Source organism: Glycine soja, chromosome 20 (assembly GCF_004193775.1).
Source record: "Glycine soja cultivar W05 chromosome 20, ASM419377v2, whole genome shotgun sequence".
Taxonomy (NCBI): Eukaryota; Viridiplantae; Streptophyta; class Magnoliopsida; order Fabales; family Fabaceae; genus Glycine; species Glycine soja.
In genome coordinates this window covers 31,565,531-31,588,822 of record NC_041021.1, presented here as the reverse complement: position 1 = coordinate 31,588,822, position 23,292 = coordinate 31,565,531, and the positions used below count along the sequence as shown (strand labels likewise).

At 33.3% G+C, this 23,292-nt stretch overlaps 2 protein-coding genes across 2 annotated transcripts; one reads left to right on the top strand and one right to left on the bottom strand.

The window, feature by feature from the left end:
* Positions 1 to 16,705: 16,705 nt before the first annotated feature.
* On the top strand, positions 16,706 to 17,365 carry LOC114401982 (proline-rich receptor-like protein kinase PERK2). The gene has a single exon (XM_028364547.1). It carries the CDS (start codon positions 16,706 to 16,708, stop codon positions 17,363 to 17,365), a length of 660 nt encoding a protein of 219 aa, XP_028220348.1.
* Positions 17,366 to 20,395: 3,030 nt separating this feature from the next.
* LOC114401981 (glycine-rich cell wall structural protein-like) lies at positions 20,396 to 21,193 on the bottom strand. The gene has a single exon (XM_028364546.1). The coding sequence runs from the start codon at positions 21,191 to 21,193 to the stop codon at positions 20,396 to 20,398; it is 798 nt and encodes a 265-aa protein (XP_028220347.1).
* Between the last annotated feature and the right edge of the window lie 2,099 nt (positions 21,194 to 23,292).

Below are 23,292 nucleotides of genomic sequence, written 5' to 3'. Positions count from 1 at the left end.
GGCGAAGCATTGGGAAGTGCAGGCGGCCCCCATTTTGTGCAAGTCCAGAGCAAGCATTCCTTACCACCATATGGCTTGCCTCCTAACTATACACCACCCAATGTTGCACACACTCCCAATGAGAATGTCGATAACTCTGCTCCCATACTCATTAAGAGCCAACAACCCTAATCTGGTCAGGCACAGATCCCTCAACCCATGGGGGAGACACATGAAGTACACCGAGACCACACTCTAGCCTACTCCAAGTCTTGCCTCGGATATGCCATTGAGGAACAAGTGTTTGGTGGCATACCCCTGCCAAACACTTAGGGGGGCCCTCAGTATTGCCCACAACCATAACCCTTACATTTTGCAGTGGAAAGGCTGCATCCTGCCATGGTAGAAAGGGAAAACTTTGATCATATAGAAGAAAGGCTAAGGGTCATTGAAGGAGGCGGAAATTATGCCTTTGCTAACATGGCAGAGTTATGCCTAGTGCTCGACGTGGTCATTCCTCCGAAGTTCAAGGTGCCTGACTTTGATAAGTACAATGGGACTACTTGCCCCAAGAATCACTTGAAGATGTACTGCAAGAAAATGGGGGCATACGCGAAAGATGAAAAATTGTTGATGCATTTCTTCCAAGAAAGTCTTACTGGGACAGCCATCACCTAGTATACTAATTTGGAACTTTCCCGAGTCCATTCCTCGAAGGACCTAATGGTTTCCTTCATTAGGAAGTATCAGTACAATTATGATATGGCTCCGGATAGAATGCAACTATAGAACATGTGTAAGAGGGAGCATGAATCTTTCAAAGAATACGCCCAAAGGTGGAGGGATCTGGCAGCTCAAGTAGCGCCCCCAATGATGGAGAGGGAGATGATAACAATGATAGTAGACACGTTACCGATGTTCTACTATGAGAAGATGGTGGGTTACGCGCCTTCAAGCTTTGCCAATATAGTTTTCACCGGGGGAAGGATCGAAGTGGGTCTGAGAAGAGGCAAATTTGATTATCCTGCTTTGATGAATAGGAAGCCTAGGGCAAATGGAGAGAATAAGAAGGAGGAAGGAACCCATGATGTGACTGTCGTTCCTACATGGCCAAATTTTCCACCAGTTCAACAATATCAATACTTAGGCAATATCATCCCTTCTCATTACCCACCACCCTATCAGCTAAGAACACCCAATCATCCATAAAGGCCACCCCTAAATCAGCCACAAAACCCGCCTGTTGCACATTTGATACCAAAACACCAACCAGGGAAGGAATTTTCTAGAAAAGAGGCCTGTAGAATTCACCCCAATTCTGGTGTCATATGCTAACTTACTCCTATATCTACTCAATAATGCAATGGTAGCCATAATCCCAGCAAAGGTTCCTCAACCTCCATTTTCTCGAGGATACAACTCAAATGCAACATGTGCTTATCCTGGAGGAGTTCCGGGGCATTCCATTGAGCATTGTATGACCCTGAAACATAAGGTGCAAAGTCTAATAGATGCGGGTTGGCTAAAATTCGAGGAGGACAATCGCTTGTGAATTCTGACGTTATCAAGGGACACTATGCATGGGGCAATTTGAAGGTTGTTGTTAGATGTCTCCAATGACTCATTACTGTAAACAACAGTCACAATGCTAATAACATGGATAAATTAGATGTCCTTGCCTCTCATTTTCTCACAATTATGTCTTTGCATATTTATTTAACATTCACTAGATTGTGAATGTACGTCGTTGGTTTGTTTGCTCAAGTGACCTATGCTCCTGAGTTGGTCTCCAAGTCTGTTCAATTAGAAATTGCTCGTTCTCCATGTTTGGTGAGGGTGCCATAAAACGACAAGTAAAGTAAAGTAAAAAAAAAAATTGATTGACTGTGTTTCAAATCAAAAATAAGAAGTATAAACATTCATGTGACCTCATTTTATCATTCTTAAAAGTTGTCTTTTTGAAAGAAAAGTGAGTTATCAAGAACAAGAGTCATTTGACTTAATCTGTCAATTGAAAATCCTTTAAATATTTCTTGTCCTTGAAAATTCATTTTCGAGAACCTACACAGTTTCTTTCATTTTTCCTTGCTACAAGGTCATGACAAAAGACAACAGTAGATACCTCTGAGCCCTACTCTAAGGCAATGAGAGGCACCATGCATGAGCCTCAAGCGAACCTAGGGGCAGATCAGAAGTTCTAACCCGGTAGGTCAAAAACCCGAAAGGGCGGCCTAGGCAAAAATTAGGGTTGATAAAAAACAATCAGGAGCGTGTTTATCAGAGGTTTGGTCCCAAAATCCAAACTACTAAAAGTATCTAGTCAAGATTTGAAATGACACGTGGTCGTGTTTCAACATCCCAAACACTAATTTATCCCTTGCTACCCCCTCCGAGCAAAAGCATATTTGTTTTCTGAAAACAACACAGAAAAAAAAACAACAAAAACAAAATAAGAACCCTAAGTAGGAACCACCGCTAAACCAACAAGAAGAGCAATGCAAACAACACATGCATGAAGTTGGGCAACAATGAAAAAGGAAAATAAAATCTGCCAAAGGCGAGTGAAGAAAAAAGAGACAAAAGATCTCCAAATTTTACAAGGGACACACAAAAAGTGCAATAAGGATTAATGTATGAGACAAAAAGAGTAGAGCCCAACCCAAAAGGTACAAGCAACGCTCTCAAGGTTCTTACTCAATGTAACCCTTAAACACTCTTTGAGCCTCTCTAAACCTTTCTTTCATAGCCCTATTACCCCTGACCACGTTACAAGCCCAATAAAGCCCATGTGGATAAAGGAATGACTAATTTTGCTTTTAAGTTTGGATTCTGGAATGGAACCCATGCACGCTTGTGATTTTTAATATATATATATATATATATATATATATATATATATATATATATATATATAAAGAAAAAGAGAATCCTCGAGGTTTCACACTTGCATATTTGAGAAGAAAACCCATTCGACCAGGAGCTCATGGGAAATTCCCAAAGACAATTGTGATGGTAGGGTAACATCTCATGTTAGTCGCTTATGTAGACTCTTTAAGATTCCTTTTGAATCCAATGGTGGCCTTTGTAGTATAAATTCTTTCGGGATCAGCCCATGTCATCAAGTTTCAGTGGGATCGACAGACCCTTGGCATCACTCTGTGAGTTTAAATCAGGAAAATTTCACTTGGTCACATACCAAAGTGTGACAATCCATTACCATCCTTCAATGGGGCGCACAATCGATCCCAAAGCCTTATGTTTCCTTGTTGTGCAGAATAATAGAAGGTTTTAAAAAAAAGACAAGGGAAAACCCTAGGATCAATATTTCAGTTGATTGATTAAATGTCAAACGGCTTCATTGTTGTCCCTCCAAAATTCTCAAGTGACTAAATCAAACAAAACATACACTCTGAAGGAGTCCCTAAAGAGCTTTGCAAAACGATAGGATGAGGTCTCATGGGTTAACACATCTTTCAGAAAGAGACAGTCAATCTGTGTTTTTCACGAAAAAGGAAATGAACCAAAAATCAATCAAATCAAAATCACAAAAATAGGAAAGAATGTCATAAGCATTACACAATTTTCATGATTCAAAACCTTTTGCATTACTAGCATTTAAAGATGAAGGTAGCATGCATCTGCATCCCAAAAATCATGTTCATATTAGGCTATAATTGCGTAGATTTCTCTTCATATACCAATTTCCAAAATCTAATTTCCCATCTTTTAAGATTAGGATGAGAGGCCCTCTCAAAGAATCAAACTCTTACTTTCTCATAAGGTTGAGCCCTTTGGTACTAGTGTCTATTGGCTTCTTTCACATGACTCAAAGTCCTCGCTTTTATCTTGCATAGGACTCAAAGTCCTCGCCTTAATCTTTCATAGGACTCAAAGTCCTCGCCTTTATCTTTCATAGGACTCAAAGTCCTTTGTCTTTATGCTTTCATAGGACTCAAAGTCTTCTGTTATTTACATTTCAAAGACTTCAATGTCTTCAGTGTTTACGCTTTCAAAAGACTACAATGTCTTCATTTACATTTCAAAGACTTCAATTTCTTCAGTCATTTACGCTTTCAAAAGACTACAATGTCTTCGTTTACATTTCAAAGACTTAAATGTCTTCAGTCATTTATGCTTTCAAAAAACTAGAATGTCTTCATTTACATTTCAAAGACTTCAATATCTTCAGTCATTTAGGCTTTCAAAAGACTACAATGTGTTCATTTACATTTCAAAGACTTTAATGTCTTCAGTCATTTACGCTTTCAAAAGACTATAATGTCTTCATTTACATTTCAAAGACTTCAATGTCTTCATTCATTTACGCTTTCAAAAAACTACAATGTCTTCATTTACATTTCAAAGACTTCACTGTCTTCAGTTATTTACACTTTCAAAAGACTACAATGTCTTCGTTTACATTTCAAAGACTTCACTGTCTTCAGTTATTTACGCTTTCAAAAGACTACAATGTCTTCATTTACATTTCAAAGACTTTAATGTCTTCAGTCATTTACGCTTTTAAAAGACTACAATGTCTTCATTTACATTTCAAAGACTTCAATGTCTTCAGTCATTTACGCTTTCAAAAGACTACAATGTCTTTAGTCATTTATGCTTTCAAAAGAATACAATTTTTCATTTACATTTCAAAGACTTCAATGTCTTCAGTCATTTACACTTTCAAAAGACTACAATGTCTTCATTTACATTTCAAAGACTTCAATGTCTTCAATCATTTACGCTTTCAAAAGACTACAATGTCTTTATTTACATTTCAAAGACTTCAATGTCTTTAGTCATTTACGCTTTCAAAGACTACAATGTCTTCATTTACATTTACAAGACTTCAATTTCTTTTGTCTTTTATATTTTACTAGACTTCAATGTCTTCTATCTTTTACACTTTATAAGACTTCAACGTCTTTTGTCTTTTATAGGACTCAATGTCCTTGTCTTTGTGCTTCTTAGGACTCAACATCCTCTGTTTCTATGCTTTGAAAAAAAACAAAACAAAAACTTCAAATGTCTTCTGCTCTACAGGACTTCAATGTCCTCCACTTTACATTTTATAAGACTTCAATGTCGTCTTGTTTTTTTGGTTTCACTTCCTTGGTTTTCACCAGTTGCCCGGTCGAATAGCAAGGTCACTCGAACGAAATTAGTGTCCTTATCTTTACTTCCCTTTTATTTCCAATAAAAGATAAGTAAAGAGCGGCAACTGTCATACCCTAATTTCATATGGGGACTATCGTTCATTGATCTTTTGATCCTTGCTAGTTGACTTACAATGTTGAACGCCAGTTACAATGTGAAACAGATGATCATTTAGTGTTTTGATCAAGAATGTGAAAAATACTAAAAAGGGGGGCAAAAGGGTTTTTTCCTTTGTTTTCCTGGACCCTAGCTCCCCCAGGCAAGCCTCTAGCTCGCCTGGGCCACCAAATAGCTTCATGGTGAAGAAACTAGCTCGCCTGGGTGAGCTGCAACTGCCCCAAAGTGACCCTTTGCCTATAAATAGGTGTCCTAGAGGTGTTTTAAAGGGTTTTAGGGGTCAGAAGTGGAGAGAATTGATAGAATAGAGAAAGAAGAGGAAACGAAGCTGAGGCGCTACCGAATCGCGACCGTGATCATTCCCTATGTCATTTTCTTGTTCTGTGTTCTTCGTGCGACCTTGTTATTATGTGCACGTCCATCTTCTCCATCTATCATCAGCGATCTCATTTTCCTTTGTAAAGTTCAATCTTAACCGATCACTAGTGTTGTAAAGTTGTCTTTAAAGAGATTGAAAGTTAATAAACAAAACCAAGATAAAACCAACTCATAACTAATTTCTTTTTATCAAATATCACTTGAGATCGTTTCAAGGTCCAAAGCCTTAACGATTATCTCCATTTATCAAAATTTAAAATATCATTTCAAGGTCCAACGCCTTAACGATTCTCTCCGCTTTTCAAAATTTTGAAACATCATTTCAAGGTCCAACGCCTTAAACGATTTTTTGTTCACAATTAAAATAAATCTTTCAAAAACATAAAATCAATTTAACTCACAAACATTCAGACATAAAGACCGAATTCTTCATCACACTTGAAGATATGTAGGAGGAAGGGCAACACCCTTGTCGAGCCCAAAAAATAAAATTAATATAAAAAGGGAAAATAAATTAAATTTAAGTCACATTTTTGCACACTAGGTTAAAGGTTGTCGTCCCTTGTGACGGGCGCGTAGGGTGCTAGTACCTTCCCTATGCGTAAACAACTCCCGAACCCTTCTTTTCAATATTCACAGACCTTCTTCTTGGTTTTTCTAAAGTTTTCCTCGAATAAATGTTGGTGGCGACTCCCACTCGTTTTCCTTTTTAGAAGACGCTCCTTTGGCTTTTTGCCTACACTCCCGTCATAGGGTTGGTTGCAACATTAGTCAATTAAAATAATTTTTCCTTTTCACTATTAACATTATTATTTTTATAGTTTCTGACAGGGCTATGATTGATTTATACATGGATATTTTAGTTATACTAAGCACTAATTTGTTGTGTTTATTTCATTCTACTTTTTCGGTTTATTTTATCAAATGGATAAGAGTTGGATAGATTATAACTCTCTTAATAAAGAGAAGTATATTAGAGGGGCTCTAAATTTCCTTAATTTTGCATTTGCAAAATTGTCAAAGGATGAAAAAATTTTATGCCCTTGTACCAAATGTGTCAATTGCAAGTGGCACTCTCAGATGAATGTTTATGAGCACATCATTAGTAATGGGTTTCTAAAAGGATATGTTACTTGGATCTTTCATGGTGAACAAGTTAGCCCATCTAGTTCTTTGGGTATATCTCAAGTAAAATGGGAGTTTGATCATGATATGGATACATTGGTTCATGATGCATTCACAATGCATGCAACTAATGAGAGTGATGATACAAATATAAATATGGAGGATGGAGATTATGAAGCATTCATGAATGGGCCTAGTGTTCAACAATCTGAAGATAACAATAATTCAAATAAGTTATATTAGTTGTTAAGGGAGGCAGGGCAAAGTCTTTATACAGATTGTAAGAAGTTTACAAAATTGTCATTCCTTGTACATTTGTATCACTTAAAATGTCTAAATAGGTGGACTGAAAATAGTTTTTCGATGTTGGTAGAGTTGTTAAGTGATGCATTACCAGAAGAAAATACTTTTCCCAAATCATTTTATGATACAAAGAAGATTATTTCAGGGTTAGGTCTATCATATGAAAAAACTTATGTTTATCCAGATGAATGCATATTGTATAGGAAGGATTTGACTGATGCTGAAATTTGCCCTAAATGCAATTTTTCAAGATGGAAATGCTACTCTGATGATGTTGAATGTAGAAAACAAAATATCAACAAAGATTCTTTGTTGGTTCCCTCTTATACCTAGACTGCAAAGTTAGTTCTAATATTTTTTTTCTATTCTAATATGATTTTTAAGGTTCAAGTTAGGCCAAGTTAGTTCATTCACATACCTATGCAACTGTAATTGAGAAGCCATCACATCTATTTGCATAAGATATTCATTTGTATATGTTAATATGTATTTCTTTATGTCATTGTAATGGCTTGCAATAATGAAGATAACCAAGTAATGGTCTTGAGGTAAAGACATTTTCTTCTTGCGTATATGCTTGATCATTTTAAAAATTTGTTACTGACTTAGTTCATAAATGTGCAGATCGGTGATTCCTTGAATGTGACTATTCTATTGGCTATTGTGAATGCTAGATATCATCTTAGCTTGGCTAGGTGTTTTGGGACATTAATACTTTTGTTTATGTTTGTGATTATGTGATTTTAATTGGATGTGGCTATGTTGTTGGTTATTGTAGATGCTAGCTATCATCACATTTTTGTTAGGTGTTTTGGGATACATAAATACTCTTGTTTATTTTTGTGATTATGTGACTTCTCTAGTAAATGGACCTTTGTCCCCTTCATCCCTTAGAGAGAGGAGTTTAATTAGTCCATGTTTATCAATTTTCAATGTTTTCTCCAATGTTGCAAAACTACTAAAACTTTTTTTAAAAAAGTTAGGCAATTACTTTATTGCATAGATTAGTTCCTTGAACTTGTATAAAGCTTAGACAATTAACTTAGATACAATTTATATTCATTTTATCTAGATAACTAAATAATAATATGAAAACATAAAGCATCTTAATAGATAACGAACAATGTGAGTTTATTATTGTGTGACTTTTACCTACGATTAAAGTCCATAAGTTCAAGTAAATGGGTTGTATCTACCATCTTTCAATGGTAGACATAAGTTAATAACTTTTAACTACAGTTGGAGGTTGTAGGTACAAGTTAATGTTTTTACCTACGGTTAGAGGTTGTAGATATAATTTAATGACTTTTATCTTTGCACACTGTGAATTGTAGGAATCATGTATAGTGACAATTAAATAAATTGTAGGTGAAAGTAAATCCATAGGTAAAACTTCTACAAACAAACTATAATCCTTCATTGTACGTCCCCTCAAAGTTGACGACCAAAAATATCTATAGGATAAAGTTTTTATTATATTTACTTATACATTTTTTAACATTTAATGATAATTTTTGTCCATAGGCATAAATTATTTTTCTTGTACTGACTTATTCTCAATAAACATCGCATAGAATCAACAATTTATGAAATGCTCATAAAATGGTAGTCATGAACGTAGCTTTTTTAGGCCGGGAGAAAAGATGATGCACAAATTGTCTTGAAAAGAATTGCGAGCACAATGTGTCAACGTTAGATGATTAGTTCTATCAGTTATGTTGGAATTCAGTTAGCCGTTATTTTCATTAATATAAGTTCCTGAAATTAACTTTTAGTTCAATCAATTATGTTGGAATTCAGTTAGCCGTTACTTTCATTAATATAAGTTTCTGAAATTAATTTTTTTCACTGTGATCCCTAAACTTATATTATTAAGAAAATTTTAAGGATTTATTTGACTTTTTCTTAATTTTAAAGACTCTAATAATAGTGAAATACAAATCCAAAGATGAAATTCATATTTATTCTCTATCTTTGTTTTCTCTTCTCTTCATTGAGCCACCATGTATACAAACTAACGTCCATCTGATTCAATAAGAAGTTCATGAGTTCATTTTTGCACCATTAACCATTCGAACACAAACGTGAGTGGGCAGCGAGAGGTTTATAGAAAATGAGAGTGAGAACGTACTTTCTCTTCTTGTTTTACATTTTTGAGTTCCTGAATCAATAAGTCTAAAAATAATAGATAAATTAAGCCAAGGTAAATATAATTTATCATTCTTTTATTTTAGCTCAAGCATTATGACATTTTAGTAATACAAAAGCACAAAAAAATAAGGTGAGACAATTTTAAATTTCAGGAAGATTAAAGTGTAATTTTATAGCAGTATTTTTCAATGTTTTGAAAATCAATTAAATGCAACTGAAATCTTTTATTCGGATCGATAATGGTAAAAATCAAGGAAAATAATAATTAGTACGAAGGATATACGTACTAATCCAACACAAATTTTAAATAAGATAAATTTATTGGATTAAGCTAATACTCTCTCTTGCCTAAAATGTTATCCATCACTTTGATTGGTTACTATAATATTCATAAAAATTCGCACATTTGATTTTCGTGTTAAATGGCAACAACGTAACATATTCAAGCACCACTAGGATTGGTTAACAAATAGGTATAAAAATAGGTCAGGTCGCTAGACTAAGACTTATGACTTAGCCCTATATTAGATTCAGGTTAGACTAGACCTTTTCAAAAACTAGGTCAACCAAAAACTTCTAATAAATTTATTTACTTGAACATCATGTTAGAGCCTAAACCATTCAAATTAAAAAATCTTCGAGGTTAACTTATTTAAAAAATTATAAATAATTATTCATGGTTAGTATTATTATTATATTAAATTGTTATATATAATTTATTAAAATCTTACATTTATTTATTTTTTTAAACGTTAATCATGTTGATCTATATAAAAAGTTAAGTTAAAGTTATAATTAAATATATCAAAAAATAAATTTATTATATTTAAATTTATTATTATAAAATATATTTTTAAATAAAATCATGAATATTATATTAAATCTTAAAAATATACTTATATAAATAAGTTAGATTTAATTCTTATAAAATTTCATAAACATATTTTTACCTATCTTAATATTAAATTATCATAAACTAAGCTCTCAAAATAAACTTCTAAGTCAGACTACGTTTTTATGAAGATCAAATCTAAATCCTTAAAATAGTCTATGGTATATAAATAAATCAGGCTTAAGTTGTATGCTTTCAACACAAGCGGACTCAAGCCTAACAAAGTTTAACTTGAGTCAACTTATTTTCAAGTCCGTTGCTATTCATAGGCAGTCCTTGAAGAGCGTATAACACTATTTTAAGGAAACAATACATATATGATATAGATAGCACATGGACTTCACATTATCGAGGAACCCTCTCTCTAATGTGATGCCCACAGGACATAGGTATGGTACACGATAAAGTCCACCGCAGATCATTTATCATAGATTTGTTTATTCTGAAGTGAATATAATTATGAAATGAACGAGTATAATAAAATGTGAGATATAACTATCTTTTTTTTACAGGATTTGAGATATATATCTAATATTAATTTGAACTAATGTAATCTATGAATTTTACTTATTTTTAAATTAATATTGATAGATACAGTCTAATTTTTCATTTTTACATATTATTTTTGGTTGGACAGAAATAAAAGAAAAAAAGAAATTTTTTTTCTAGATGTTTAGATAAAAGTGGAAAGGAAAATATATGGACAAATAAATAAATTGAATGAAAACTATTTTTATACTAATTAGACAAATAATTTCCTCTAGAAAATTTTCATTATCATTTTTTAATATAAAATAGCAAGTTATTGCTTTTTTATTCTTTTATATTATAAAGTTATTTTAATTTTTAAGAAGCTAAATAAAAAAAATTTGAAAACGGAGAGATTATACCCCACCTCTCATTTCGTATAAACTCAAGAGAAAGGTTTCTTTTATGTCTCACTAATAAAATCTACTTTTAATTTTTTCTCTCAACAGTAAAAATTTCTACTTTTAATTTTTTCTCTCAATAGTAAAAATTTAATAGTTCTATCTTTTAAAAAAGTCTCTATTTCCATGTAAACAATGGGTAAAAGTGTAAAATCCATAAAACAAATAGATGAGCGATGTGCACTATCATTCAAAAAATGAAAATTAGCCTTTAATATTTGCTAGCTATAGAACTCAATAATATTATACTTATAATATAGTACATAATAATATATTACATATTTCAGAAAGAAATTATGCAATTAATGTTTTTCACTTTATATATTTAATTTAAAGATACTGTCTGCCTGTTGTCTCAAACATAAGAAGAAGAAAAAAAAACTTTCTAATAATTTTAAATATAAAAAAATTATTTAATTTTATCTTATTTAATATTATTATCTTTAAAATATCATTTATTTTATTAAAATTTTAGTTATGATGACTTTTTTTAATTTTTGATATCAAGTTTCAATAAAAAAATATGTGAGAAAAAAATTTAACTTTAAATTAAAATTGATGTAGTAAAATATTAACTAACTTGTTTAGTTAACCGTGAATTTTTTTTTCTTTCTTATATTTGAAATTTGAGACCAGTAAATGTTAAGTTTTCTTTAGATGGTCTGAAGACATCCTCCTCTAGGCTCTAGCTAATCAAGAACTAGACAATAATAATAAATATTAAGATGCTTTTTTTTTGTACTTCAATATTAAGTTGCTAATGTAACGTATATTAGTGCAATTAAAATTTACTCAAACCTTTTAAACATCCCTATTAGAAAATAGGTTTTTAATATCATTTTTTTCTTCCACTATCAACATTGGTTTTTAATTGATATTGAAACCATCGACATTAACGAACTCAATGTTAACATCAGTTTTTGAAAACTGATATTAACATACAATACACAATATCAATTTTTTTTATAAAAACTAATATCATATAATATGCAATAAACCAAAAAAAATGTAAAATATGCAAAAAAAAATAACATCGGTTTCCAAAAAAATTGATGTCGTGTAGTCATAATATCGATTTTAGAAAAATTGATGTTGTTAGGCGTACCACAACATTGGTTTTTCTAAAAATCGATGTTGTAAGTGCACAACATTGGTTTTTGTTGTGATGTACTCACAACATTGATTTTTATAAAAATCGATGTTTTTTGCACCACGACATCAATTTTTAGAAAAATTGATAATGTTTGTTGTAAATCCTTTTAATATCATGTTGTTTTTTTTTAATATTAGCCAAACCTGTAAATTTAAAAACAGATCAATCCAGACAGTTTTCACAATACAAATTTTTATATTACTATTGAATAATTATTGTGAATTATAAGAAATAATTAAAAAAACAATAATGTTAAAATATAAAATAATCTACTATAATCAAATCTAATTAAACATAACTATATACAATTGTAAAATTCTTTAAACATCTATAGTTTCATTTTTAACTTTGACATAAAATCTTGCCCACTAAATGCAAATTAGCTTTAATCTCTCTGGTTCAAATGGTCTTGAATCAATAAAATACTGCATGATATAATAAAACATAACTTAATTAGTATAAATAATGACAAATATAACAAATGAAATTAGCTTTGAAGTAAAAAATTACTATTTTTCAATTATCCTTGAAACCTCCTAGGACTATCGTTGACATCTAATGCATCACATAATAGTCGTACCCAACGTTTCCTCTTTGCTTGTTACACTAAATTCAATAAGATATTCAAAGTTAAACGAAAATTAGTATACATAGTAATAAAATGTAATTTTTAAGATATCAACCATTGTTTAAATGACTTACTTTAACTGCAATCCATTTAACAGGAGCCTTGCATTTACTTCCTTGAATATCGTTGAATCCATTCAAAACACTAGTTAAGAGAAACGTGCATGCATATTGTACAATTTTAAAATATTGGTGTCAAACATTTTATGATAAAGTAAATGTCTTATAAAATACAACTGACCTGTTAGTAATGACTTTCAAATAGTTGTTGGACTTATCGTGCAACGAACAGAACCAGATGACAATATTGTCCTTAGGACATATAACGATTAGTTGTCAATGTGCACTACATTGGAGAGAATTACGTTATTATAGTGCATACATTATTTAAATTGATTTGTCCAGTTTTGCTTACCCATTCAAGTAGGCATCTAAGTAGACATCTCTATGTGAATTCTACATTCATTTCTTAATATAATCCTCTGATTCAAATTGCGATAGCCCAGATCTTTATATGGACTATGGCTCGAGGAATTCATACATAGAGGCATTCCCCACTCACATACTTGTCTCAGTCATATGCCTATTGTTGTTAAAATAAAGTAAATTATGCATCAATTTAAGAAAATAAAGTTAACCTATACGTATGAATCTACTATAAAAAAATGACTCTTCTCAAATTCTTCAAACGGACAATTCAAGATTCAATACAACGATTAATCTAAACTATCCAGAAGAATCATTGTATTGAATCTCAAATGAAAAACTAAGAGTCACTCATAATGAGCATTACTTGTAAACAATAATCATTAATCAGATAAAAACAAGTTATAAAATCATTTGTAACAATCTGGAACAATGAATGTCATTATGACGATGCAAACAGGAAACCGAAAAGTGCCTACAAATCACAACTGCAATCACACCAACAGAAAAAAAAATAAGAAATTGAAAATATATAGCTACTTTTACTTCAACCTAAGTGTTATGCCTGACTAGGACAATTTTTGTATAAAAAATTACAACTTTTTTCTTCACTATCAAACCTACATAAATATTATGACACAACTCAATTATGAAAAACTGATATAACCACAAAGGTATTGGCGTGACAACAAGATTACATGACACAAAAGTTATGGTTGTATTGTGGAACTTAAAAGAAGTTCTGCCAATCTTGATGAAAGTATTTATTTTAAATAATATTTTAATCCTTAGTTACAATAAAATTATTAATGAGTTAAAAGTTAACAAACCCTTAAAGTTTATATCGGCCATCATGTTTCGCGTGATTTTTAGTGTAATGTTTTTAAATTATAACAATTTGAAAATAGTTTTTTCTTCTATTTTTAGTTTTAAAATTTTGTTATCAATCTTACCATTTTTCTTTAACAAGTTCATTAAAAAGGTTTCACACTCTTGACATAAAGTTGTGATGAGAAGATCTGCAATGACAAAAGAAAAAAAAAAGCAAAAAATATTTAAGTTTCTATGGACTTTTGCCATAAAAATATTTAAGGTTTTAAAAAAATATTTAAGTTTTTTTAAAAATAAATATCAAGTTTAATGTGCAATCTATGTTGTAGGATTTTCCATAATAAACAGTTAATCTCCTTTGTCCATTATTCCATCCATTTCTTTTATCCATCATTTAAGGTTATAATACACAAAATAAAAAAAATATCATTTTTACTAAAATATTTATAATTTTTTAATATAGACTTTATCTCTTATTCATCACTTTAGCATTTTATACAATTTTTTTCGTTCTATTCTATAAGGATATAATTCAAAATATAATAATTAATGTCATATTAAAAAATTTAAAATTATAGATAAATAAAAAACTAATTTTTTTTTCAAAAATAAAGTGTTACTTGTTGATTAAAATTATACTAGGGACTATTCAATGTACACCAACAGAGAGAGAGAGAGTAAAAAAAGAGTGAATTAATAATTGTTAAAATAAAAAATTAATTCAAATACATTGACATTTTTATACTCCCATTTAATTATATAAAAATAAAATTGTTAGCTTTTAGAATAATTATTTTAAAAAAATCATTCAGATTCATTTTTAATTAAAAGTATTACTAATTAATACTCTTAAAATATTTGTTAAAAAATTAAAAAAATATATATTTATTTTAAACATTATAAGAAAGCTTAAGAAAATCATATCATCGTTAACTAATTAGATCCTGAGTTTTCGGAAGTAGAAAGAAATCAATGTCTACTATGAGCACTAGAACACAAGTTGCAATAAGTTTAACTTAGTTTGGCCTTTGGAGTACATGGAGTGGAAAAAAAGCTATAGCCATAGTCATACAAGAATGGCAGCCTTTGGAGTCCATGGAGAGTAAAAAAAGCTATAGCCATAGTCATACAAGAATGGCAGCCTTTGGAGTCCATGGAGAGTAAAAAAGCTATAGCCATATTCATACAAGAATGGCATGCATCAACAGTACCACATAATAGACAACAAAATTCCAACCAATGACACTCACAGTCACAGTCACAGACTCCACACTAGAATCTTTGGTCAAATTAGACCCTCGTGCATCAAACATTGTTGTGGCATATATGGATTATGCATGCTACATATATATGTATTTTTTCCCACTCAAAACTCCCTAGAAGTCAATTAATGTCAACTAATGTCAAATCTAAACAATAAACAAAGAGACTAATTAAACCCAAAAGAAAAATGCATTAATATAATTGATTACACATGATGGAGAATATTCCAAACAAATGTAAAATGAGCAAATACAGAAAGTGGTAAAACATGGAGCACAAAGGTTAATTAAAAACTAGTATATCTCACAAGTCATACATAGGCGATATAAATTGAAACCATTTTCTTGTGTCATGATAACTCAAACAAACTCAATGCACTGTCAAATTCTAATGCTATCCTATTCCAACCTATATTGGCACAAAAATTCAAAAAAAAATTCATATCATATTCCAGTATATATTCAATACACACTTATTCATCAATACAAGTTTTCTTTCAACCATACCTTAATAGAAGGTAACTAGTGCACAGATTGGCTGATAAAGCAGGGACCGTGTTCCTCGACTTGCTGGACAAATTAGAAGTTGACAAATTGGAATTGCTAAATAAGGTTTGATAAAAAAATATTAGATATGTTTTTGTAGTAATTTCAGTAATTTTACACGTAAAGGATATAATTATTCCTAAATAATGATTGAGTAAAGGTATAATTATTCCTAAATAAGGTTTTCTTTTGTTCTCGTGGAGTATTTTGAATGATAAAAAAAAATACGCACTTATTCTTGTTACATATTAGAATTGGACTTGTAGAATGGTTACAATCCTATACATTTGAGACAATAATTTAACTTCATAAAAAGGGAGTAAAAAGTCTGCTAATCGTTGTACCAATTAGGTGACACTTTATATGAAATTGATGTTGAATATAGAAAAGATGTCGTGTTCCTGCTCTAGGAATTTGATAGGTATAGCAAGGGGGTCTGCAAGAAGTAGATGAGACGAGGCCCAAAAGGAAGAAAAGGACACCAGCATATTTGGAGGAGTACGCACCATGCAAGAAGCGCATAGCACTAGCTAGGATTCGTACCTTGTAGCTAGGCAGTTAGTGGGAAATCAAGGAATATCTTTTGTTAAGATAATTCTCTAATATTGCATCTTTTCCGTTTGTGTCGTCAGGACCATGTCCCCTATCCTTACCACTATAAATATCTCATGTAATAAGCGCTGGACATTAGGAAAAATATTAGATAAAGTTTCTTTCCTTAGTTCCCTCTTCTCTCTCCCTCTCTCTCTCTCTCTCTCTCTCTCTGAGGTGCTGGACCTCGAATCAAGTAGGCTTACGAGCCTAACATTGGTGATCTCGTTGAGAGTCCATGGCTGCCATATCACCCTCCACTACCACAACCCATGTCACTCACCATACGAAGCTTCCATGGCTGCCTTCCATGGCTGCCATACCACCCTCCACTACCACAACCCATGCCACTCACCATATGAAGCTTCCATGGTTGCCACTCACCATACGAAGCTCCCATGGCTGCCTATCACCACCCACACTACTCGTCGTACAGAGCTTGCATGACTGCCCTCAACAGCTGCGAGACCACCCTCCACTACCCCCACAACAACCACCACACCACCTTGAATTTTCGTCTGCCACCGAGGATCGCCTTGAGGCTGTCTTAGCCAAACTTACCCTCAGCCAACACAACCTGGCCGCTTTCATCGACACCTTGGCCACCACCATCGACAACCTTCTTCAGCGACTACCTCGCAATCCCACTCCACATTTTTCATCTTCCATTCCGGCGCAGGCATCGATACCAGCCGCCATCATATCGACTCCGCTCATGCCAACTCCGTCGCAGACGCTGCCGTCGCCTCCGCCGCCACCTCTGTCGTTGCCTTCGCTGCTCAAGCCAACTCCATCACCCACGCTTACCACATTCACGACTGTGCCACCTCCGCCAGCCATGATGCCTTCTCCACCACTTCTGCCTTTGGTACCCATACAGTCGCGGCCCACAACCTAGTCGGGCCTGCTTCCTATGCTTGTTCTTCATCTATTCGATCTCATTCGCACCACCATTCCCTCCAACAAGCTCTTCAGCATTGTTCCTCCTTGTGGGACTGCCATGGCCGCATCCAAACTTCCATCAATGACTGTTGCATTATGCACAACTGCTAAACTAGGTGCAATTCGCCGGAATAAACCTTGGGATCCTAGTATCACTTTTGGAAGCAATTCGTTGAACCCCCAGCACCTTGAGGACAAGGTGTTTTTGATGAGGGCAGGAATGATAGGGATAGCAATGGGGTCTGCAAGAAGTAGATGAGACGAGGCCCAAAAGGAAGAAAAGGGCACCAACATATTTGGAGAAGTACGCACCATGCAAGAAGCGCGTAGTAGTAGCTAGTATTTGTACCTTGTAGCTAGGCAGTTAGTGGGAAATCAAGGAATATCTTTTGTTAGGATAATTCTCTAATATTGCATCTTTTCCGTTTGTGTTGTCGGGACCATGTCCCCTATCCTTACCACTATAAATATCTCATGTAATAAGCGCTGGGCATTAGGAAAAATATCAGAGAAAGTTTCTTTCCTTAGTTCTCTCTTCTCTCTCCCTCTCTCTCTCTCTCTCTCTCTCTCTCTCGGAGGTGCTGGACCTCGAATCCAGTAGGCTTACGAGCCTAACATTTCATATGGTGAGTGGCATAGGTTGTGGTAGTGGAGGGTGGTATTGCAGCCATGGAAGCTTTGTATGGTGAGTGGCATGGGTTGTGGTAGTGGAGGGTGGTATGGCAACCATGGAAGGCAGCCATGGACTCTCAATGAGAGCACCAATGTTAGGCTCGTAAGCCTACTCGATTCGAGGTCCAGCACCTCTAAGAGAGAGAGAGAGAGAGAGAGAGAGAGAGAGAGAAGAGAGAACCAAGGAAAGAAACTTTCTCTGATATTTTTCTTAATGCCCAGCGCTTATTACATGAAATATTTATAGTGGTAAGGACAGGGGACATGGTCCCGACAACACAAACGGAAAAGATGCAATATTAGAGAATTATCCTAACAAAAGATATTCCTTGATTTCCCACTAACTGCCTAGCTACAAGGTACGAATCCTAGCTACTGCTATGCGCTTCTTGCATGGTGCGTACTCCTCCAAATATGCTGGTGCCTTTTTCTTCCTTTTGGGCCTCGTCTCATCTATTTCTTGTAGACCCCCTTGCTATCCCTATCAGAATTGTCATTCTTTATCCCTAACTGGATGGTGAATGCATTTGTTTTGGTTTGGATTTTGGTAGTGGCCTTTGGTTTTCGAGGCTAGGCTAACATGACAAATTTCTTTTAAGTTAAAGAAGATTCAAAAAGTACCCAAATGTAACTTCAGCACAACCAAAAACCACCACTTATGCAATCATCTAGAGCCAAAACAAGCATTTAACTCAAAACAAGAGACTATACCTTTAACTTAGCACTTCGGACAACAATGGAAACCTCAAGGCGCATTGATAGTTGTCGCACAATGTAGTAGACAAGCTGCTGTCGACATGATGGTGGACAACGGGTGATGTCGTGGTAGAAATATCCGGCAAGGTTTCTCGAGGCATAGCGGCAGGACAGAGAAATGGATGGTTTCGAGAGATAGGGTTTCAAGAGAGGAGGGTTTCAAGTGGCTCAGTGGATTGAGAAATGAGGGGCCTTATTAAAAAAAAACAACATCCATTTTTTAAAAATGGATGTTAAAAAGGAAATCTTAACATCAGTTTTTAAAAAATTGATGTTGTCTAAGCACACACAACATCAATTTTTAAAAAATCATAAAACCGATGTTGGGATCGCCCTATTAACATTGATTTTTAAAAAATCAATGCTACTAATGACATCTTATTTACAAAAATATTATCACATATTTTGTAACAGTTTTGATCATAACTGATATTATTATCTCTAAAATATCATTTATTTAATTGAAATTTTAGTTCTAATAACTTTTTTTATTTATTTTTAATACCAAGTTTCAATAAAAAAATATGTGAGATAAAAATTTAATTTTTAATTAAAATTGATATAATTAAATATCAACTAACTTGCTTAGTTAGCATGAATCAATGTTTTTTCTTTCAGACATGTAAATGTTATTCTTTAGACGGCGGGAAGACATCCTCTAGGCTCTAGCCGATCGAGAACTAGACAATAATGATAAATATTAAGATGCTTTTTTTGTTTGGTACTTCAATATTAGGTTGCTAGTGTAACGTATATTAGTGCAATTAAAATTACTCGAACCTTTTAAACATTCAATCCTGAATTCATTTCAGATTTCAATAGTAAATATGATCAGTTTGCAAATTTGTCGCCGGACCATATAAACAAAATGTTTATTACATCTCGGACAAGGGGGATGGTATGGAATTTCCATGGCATGCACTTACACACACTGACACATGCATGCATCAAATATCATAACTAGTACATGTGGTAGCCATGCAAAGGGTAAGTTAAGAACTCATTTATTTAGTCAAGCCACTTTCTACCAATCTATACGGTTTCCAGCGTTTTGTTTTAATATCAAAATTAAATTGGTTGATATTTTATCTTCTGAAAAGCAAGAAAGAAACAAAATTTCCATATTTGAAAAATCTGAAATCTTGAGGGACAAATAAAATAGTGTTTTATTTATTAGTGTACACACTGACAATTCAAAGGAATGTACCAAATAGGCTCGGCCGCCACAAATTCCCACGCATACACAGATTTAAGTTGTATACTGTTGGATAAAAAAGAAAGGAAAAAACGCAACAAATGACATTGAAAACACTAACAAAAAGTGGAGTACAAAACTAACAACAACGACAGTTACCTAGTTGATGCATGCAGCCTGTAATGACCAGAAACATCAAACAGTAAATTAAGAAGACAATTATAACAACTTGAAGATGAAAATAACATAAAATGAAATAATCAAATGCTAAGACTCTCTAACCTAAACAACAATTAATATTGGCAGCCCTAGCTACATTAACAAAAACATATCCATGCATGCATGCAAAGCCCCAGAATGATATCAAGGATCGTTACAATGTTGAAAGACACCAGCACCACCAACACCACATCCCAAACCACCAGCTCCACCTAAAGCCTCCACACCACCTGGCACAACAGGTCCACCTAATCCACCACTTCCACCACCCAAACCACCACCACCACCACCTAAACCTCCAACACCACCATTTCCACCTCCCATAGCACCATTTCCACCACCACCTAAACCTCCCACACCACCCGCACCACCTAAACCTCCCACACCACCACCAGCACCACCTAAACCTCCAACTCCACCTAATCCACCTACACCACCTCCTAATCCACCAAATCCACCTACACCACCACCAATGCCATGAAAACCACCAAGTCCTGCACCACCTAATCCACCTACACCACCACCAATGCCATGAAAGCCACCAAGTCCTGCACCACCACCAATGCCATGGAAGCCTCCAATTCCTGCACCACCACCCATGCCATGGAAGCCACCAATCCCTGCACCACCTCCAATTCCACCAACCTTCCCCATCCCTCCACCAATCCCACCACCAAGTGCACCAAATTTTCCAATGCCACCAACTCCACCAAACTTCCCTATCCCCCCTGCACCTCCAACAAAACCACCCACCCCAGCAAATCCACCAACCCCACCAAACAAAAAGTGCTTCTTGTCACCAACACCTGCATGTGGTGCACTTGCATGCACACCTAGGATTTCTTCTTCACCACCACCACCCTTTGGCACATCACGTGCACTTGCAGTTGCATGCACTGTGACTAACACAAACAACACAAGCAAGGTATCCCATTTTCCCATCTCTCTCTCTCTCTCTCACTCACACACACTGAGCTTAATTTCTGTAACGAATAAACGTGTTGAGGTGGAGGACATGCATGCAAAAGGGGTATCTTATAAAAGAAAAAGTAAGAGGGCAGTTGAGAGTAATAAAAGATTGCAAGTGAAAATAGTTATGACTTGTGAAGTCTCGAGAATTGAGAATCTTTAATATTTAGGGTCTCAGAAGGTTAGGTTGAATCAAAAGAAGAGAAAATTTAAGAAACTCATGTGCCATGTCGTCGTTCGCAGTAATTGCCAACAAAATGACAAATTGAAAAAGGAAGATATTGCCAATTGTCAAGTCAACCAATGTTATGAACTGAGCCAGGGTGTAACCCTCCCATCTACTATATTACTCGGTGAGATTTTAGAAATTAGATACAATATGTTTTGATGATAGATTTAACTCAGAGCAGAGAGGCAAAAAATTCGGTTTGAGGAAAAAAACATAAAGATATATAATTTTTCGCATGTATAAAATATTAAAAAAATTAATATAGTGTAGATATCCAGTTTTTTATTTATATAAAAGTAAAATTATATGAGAAAAAATAAATAAATGAGTAAAATAATTTTAAATAATTATCTAGGAACACCTCAATATTATAATCATTACATTAATACTTACTTTTTTTTTCTTTATCCCTTTTATTTTTCTCAGATCATTCTTTTTTATATCTATAGTTTAAGCTAACATACTTTCTTCAGAACTTGATAATTTAGCTTCTTTTTTTTTTTTCGTTTCAAAACTATTCGTGTTTAAGGGATTCTAAGTCTAATTAATTAATTATTTCTTCCATATATATTCCTATTCAACATACATGCATAGATTTCATAGTTACTTCCATCATAGACACTAAATAAGAATATTTTAAACTAAATATATAATTTGTGAGTAGTATTAAATATTTTTTAAGTTATATGCATTCACCTTGCCTTTAAAAAAAATGCGTTAACCTTAAACATGAAGAATTTTGTTCTAGAAGAAGCAACAATTTTTATTTTTTTTATTTTATAAATTTTAGGAAGGTCATCAAAACATTTTTATAATAATTTAAGTACACTTAAAAAATTGGGCGAGGAACCATGCCCTTACAAGTCCTTCCTTCTCTCTGCCCTGATTTAAGTTATGTTTTATGTCGTTTTAGTTTGGTTTTATGCCCTACTATATTTTTTAAAAAAAGAAAATATGTTTTTAAGACAATTATATATCAATAATACAAATTTTTAGATGCTACTATATATAAGGTAAGATCTGGTGCTTCAATGCAAAGGATTATTTTGTTTCATAACATTAGATTAGATTTGGTGCCTTAGAACATAGAAGTCTTATTGAACTTTTATTTTTCTTTCAGGATTAAAATGGAAACAAGATGATCAATGAGAGTATATTCGTGAGTATAAGAATGGTTCTGGTAGATATGGGAAAGTGGTGAGTGTAGTTTTTTTTGTTTATAAGATATTTTATTTCTCTTCATTTAGCACAATCAATTATAATATATAAGCTTTATTTCTCTGCACAAGTTCTTTTTAATATGTTGCTCTACTCTGGGCCAATTATTGGAATTTTGGAATAATTGGGTGATACATTCCTAGAAGCAAAATCCGTTGACCCTTTTTTTCTTATTTCATAATAATACTACAGTCAATTTATGTTATCTTGTTTTGAAACTATGGTTTTATGTTCCATGAAGATTGAGTCTTGTGCATGGTAGATCCAGAGGACAAGGAACAATATAAAAAAATTCCATTTTTTTTTCAAATGACTCTCTACATCAATTCTATTAATAATTGATGTAAAAAGTGCACTTTAACATTAATTTAATTAAAACTAATGTTGAAAATGCACTATTTAGATCGAGTTAGACTTGCACACGAGTAAGTATATCTTATGCAATAGTAACAGTGGACTCGAAAGTCTGGATGTCGAACCCAAATGACCAATTATATTCCCAATTAGTTAAATTTATTAAATTAATAATAGAGATGATAAAAAAGAGCATTAAATATTTTGTGGTTTTTTTTATAAGAAAACAATTAAATAAATATAAATAAAGGTTCTTAGTTATGATAAGAGT

Coding starts and splice junctions, on each gene's coding strand:
- LOC114401981 (XM_028364546.1), bottom strand. CDS start 21,193: ATGGGAAAATGGGATACCTTGCTTGTGTTGTTTGTGTTAGTCACAGTG.
- LOC114401982 (XM_028364547.1), top strand. CDS start 16,706: ATGGCTGCCATATCACCCTCCACTACCACAACCCATGTCACTCACCAT.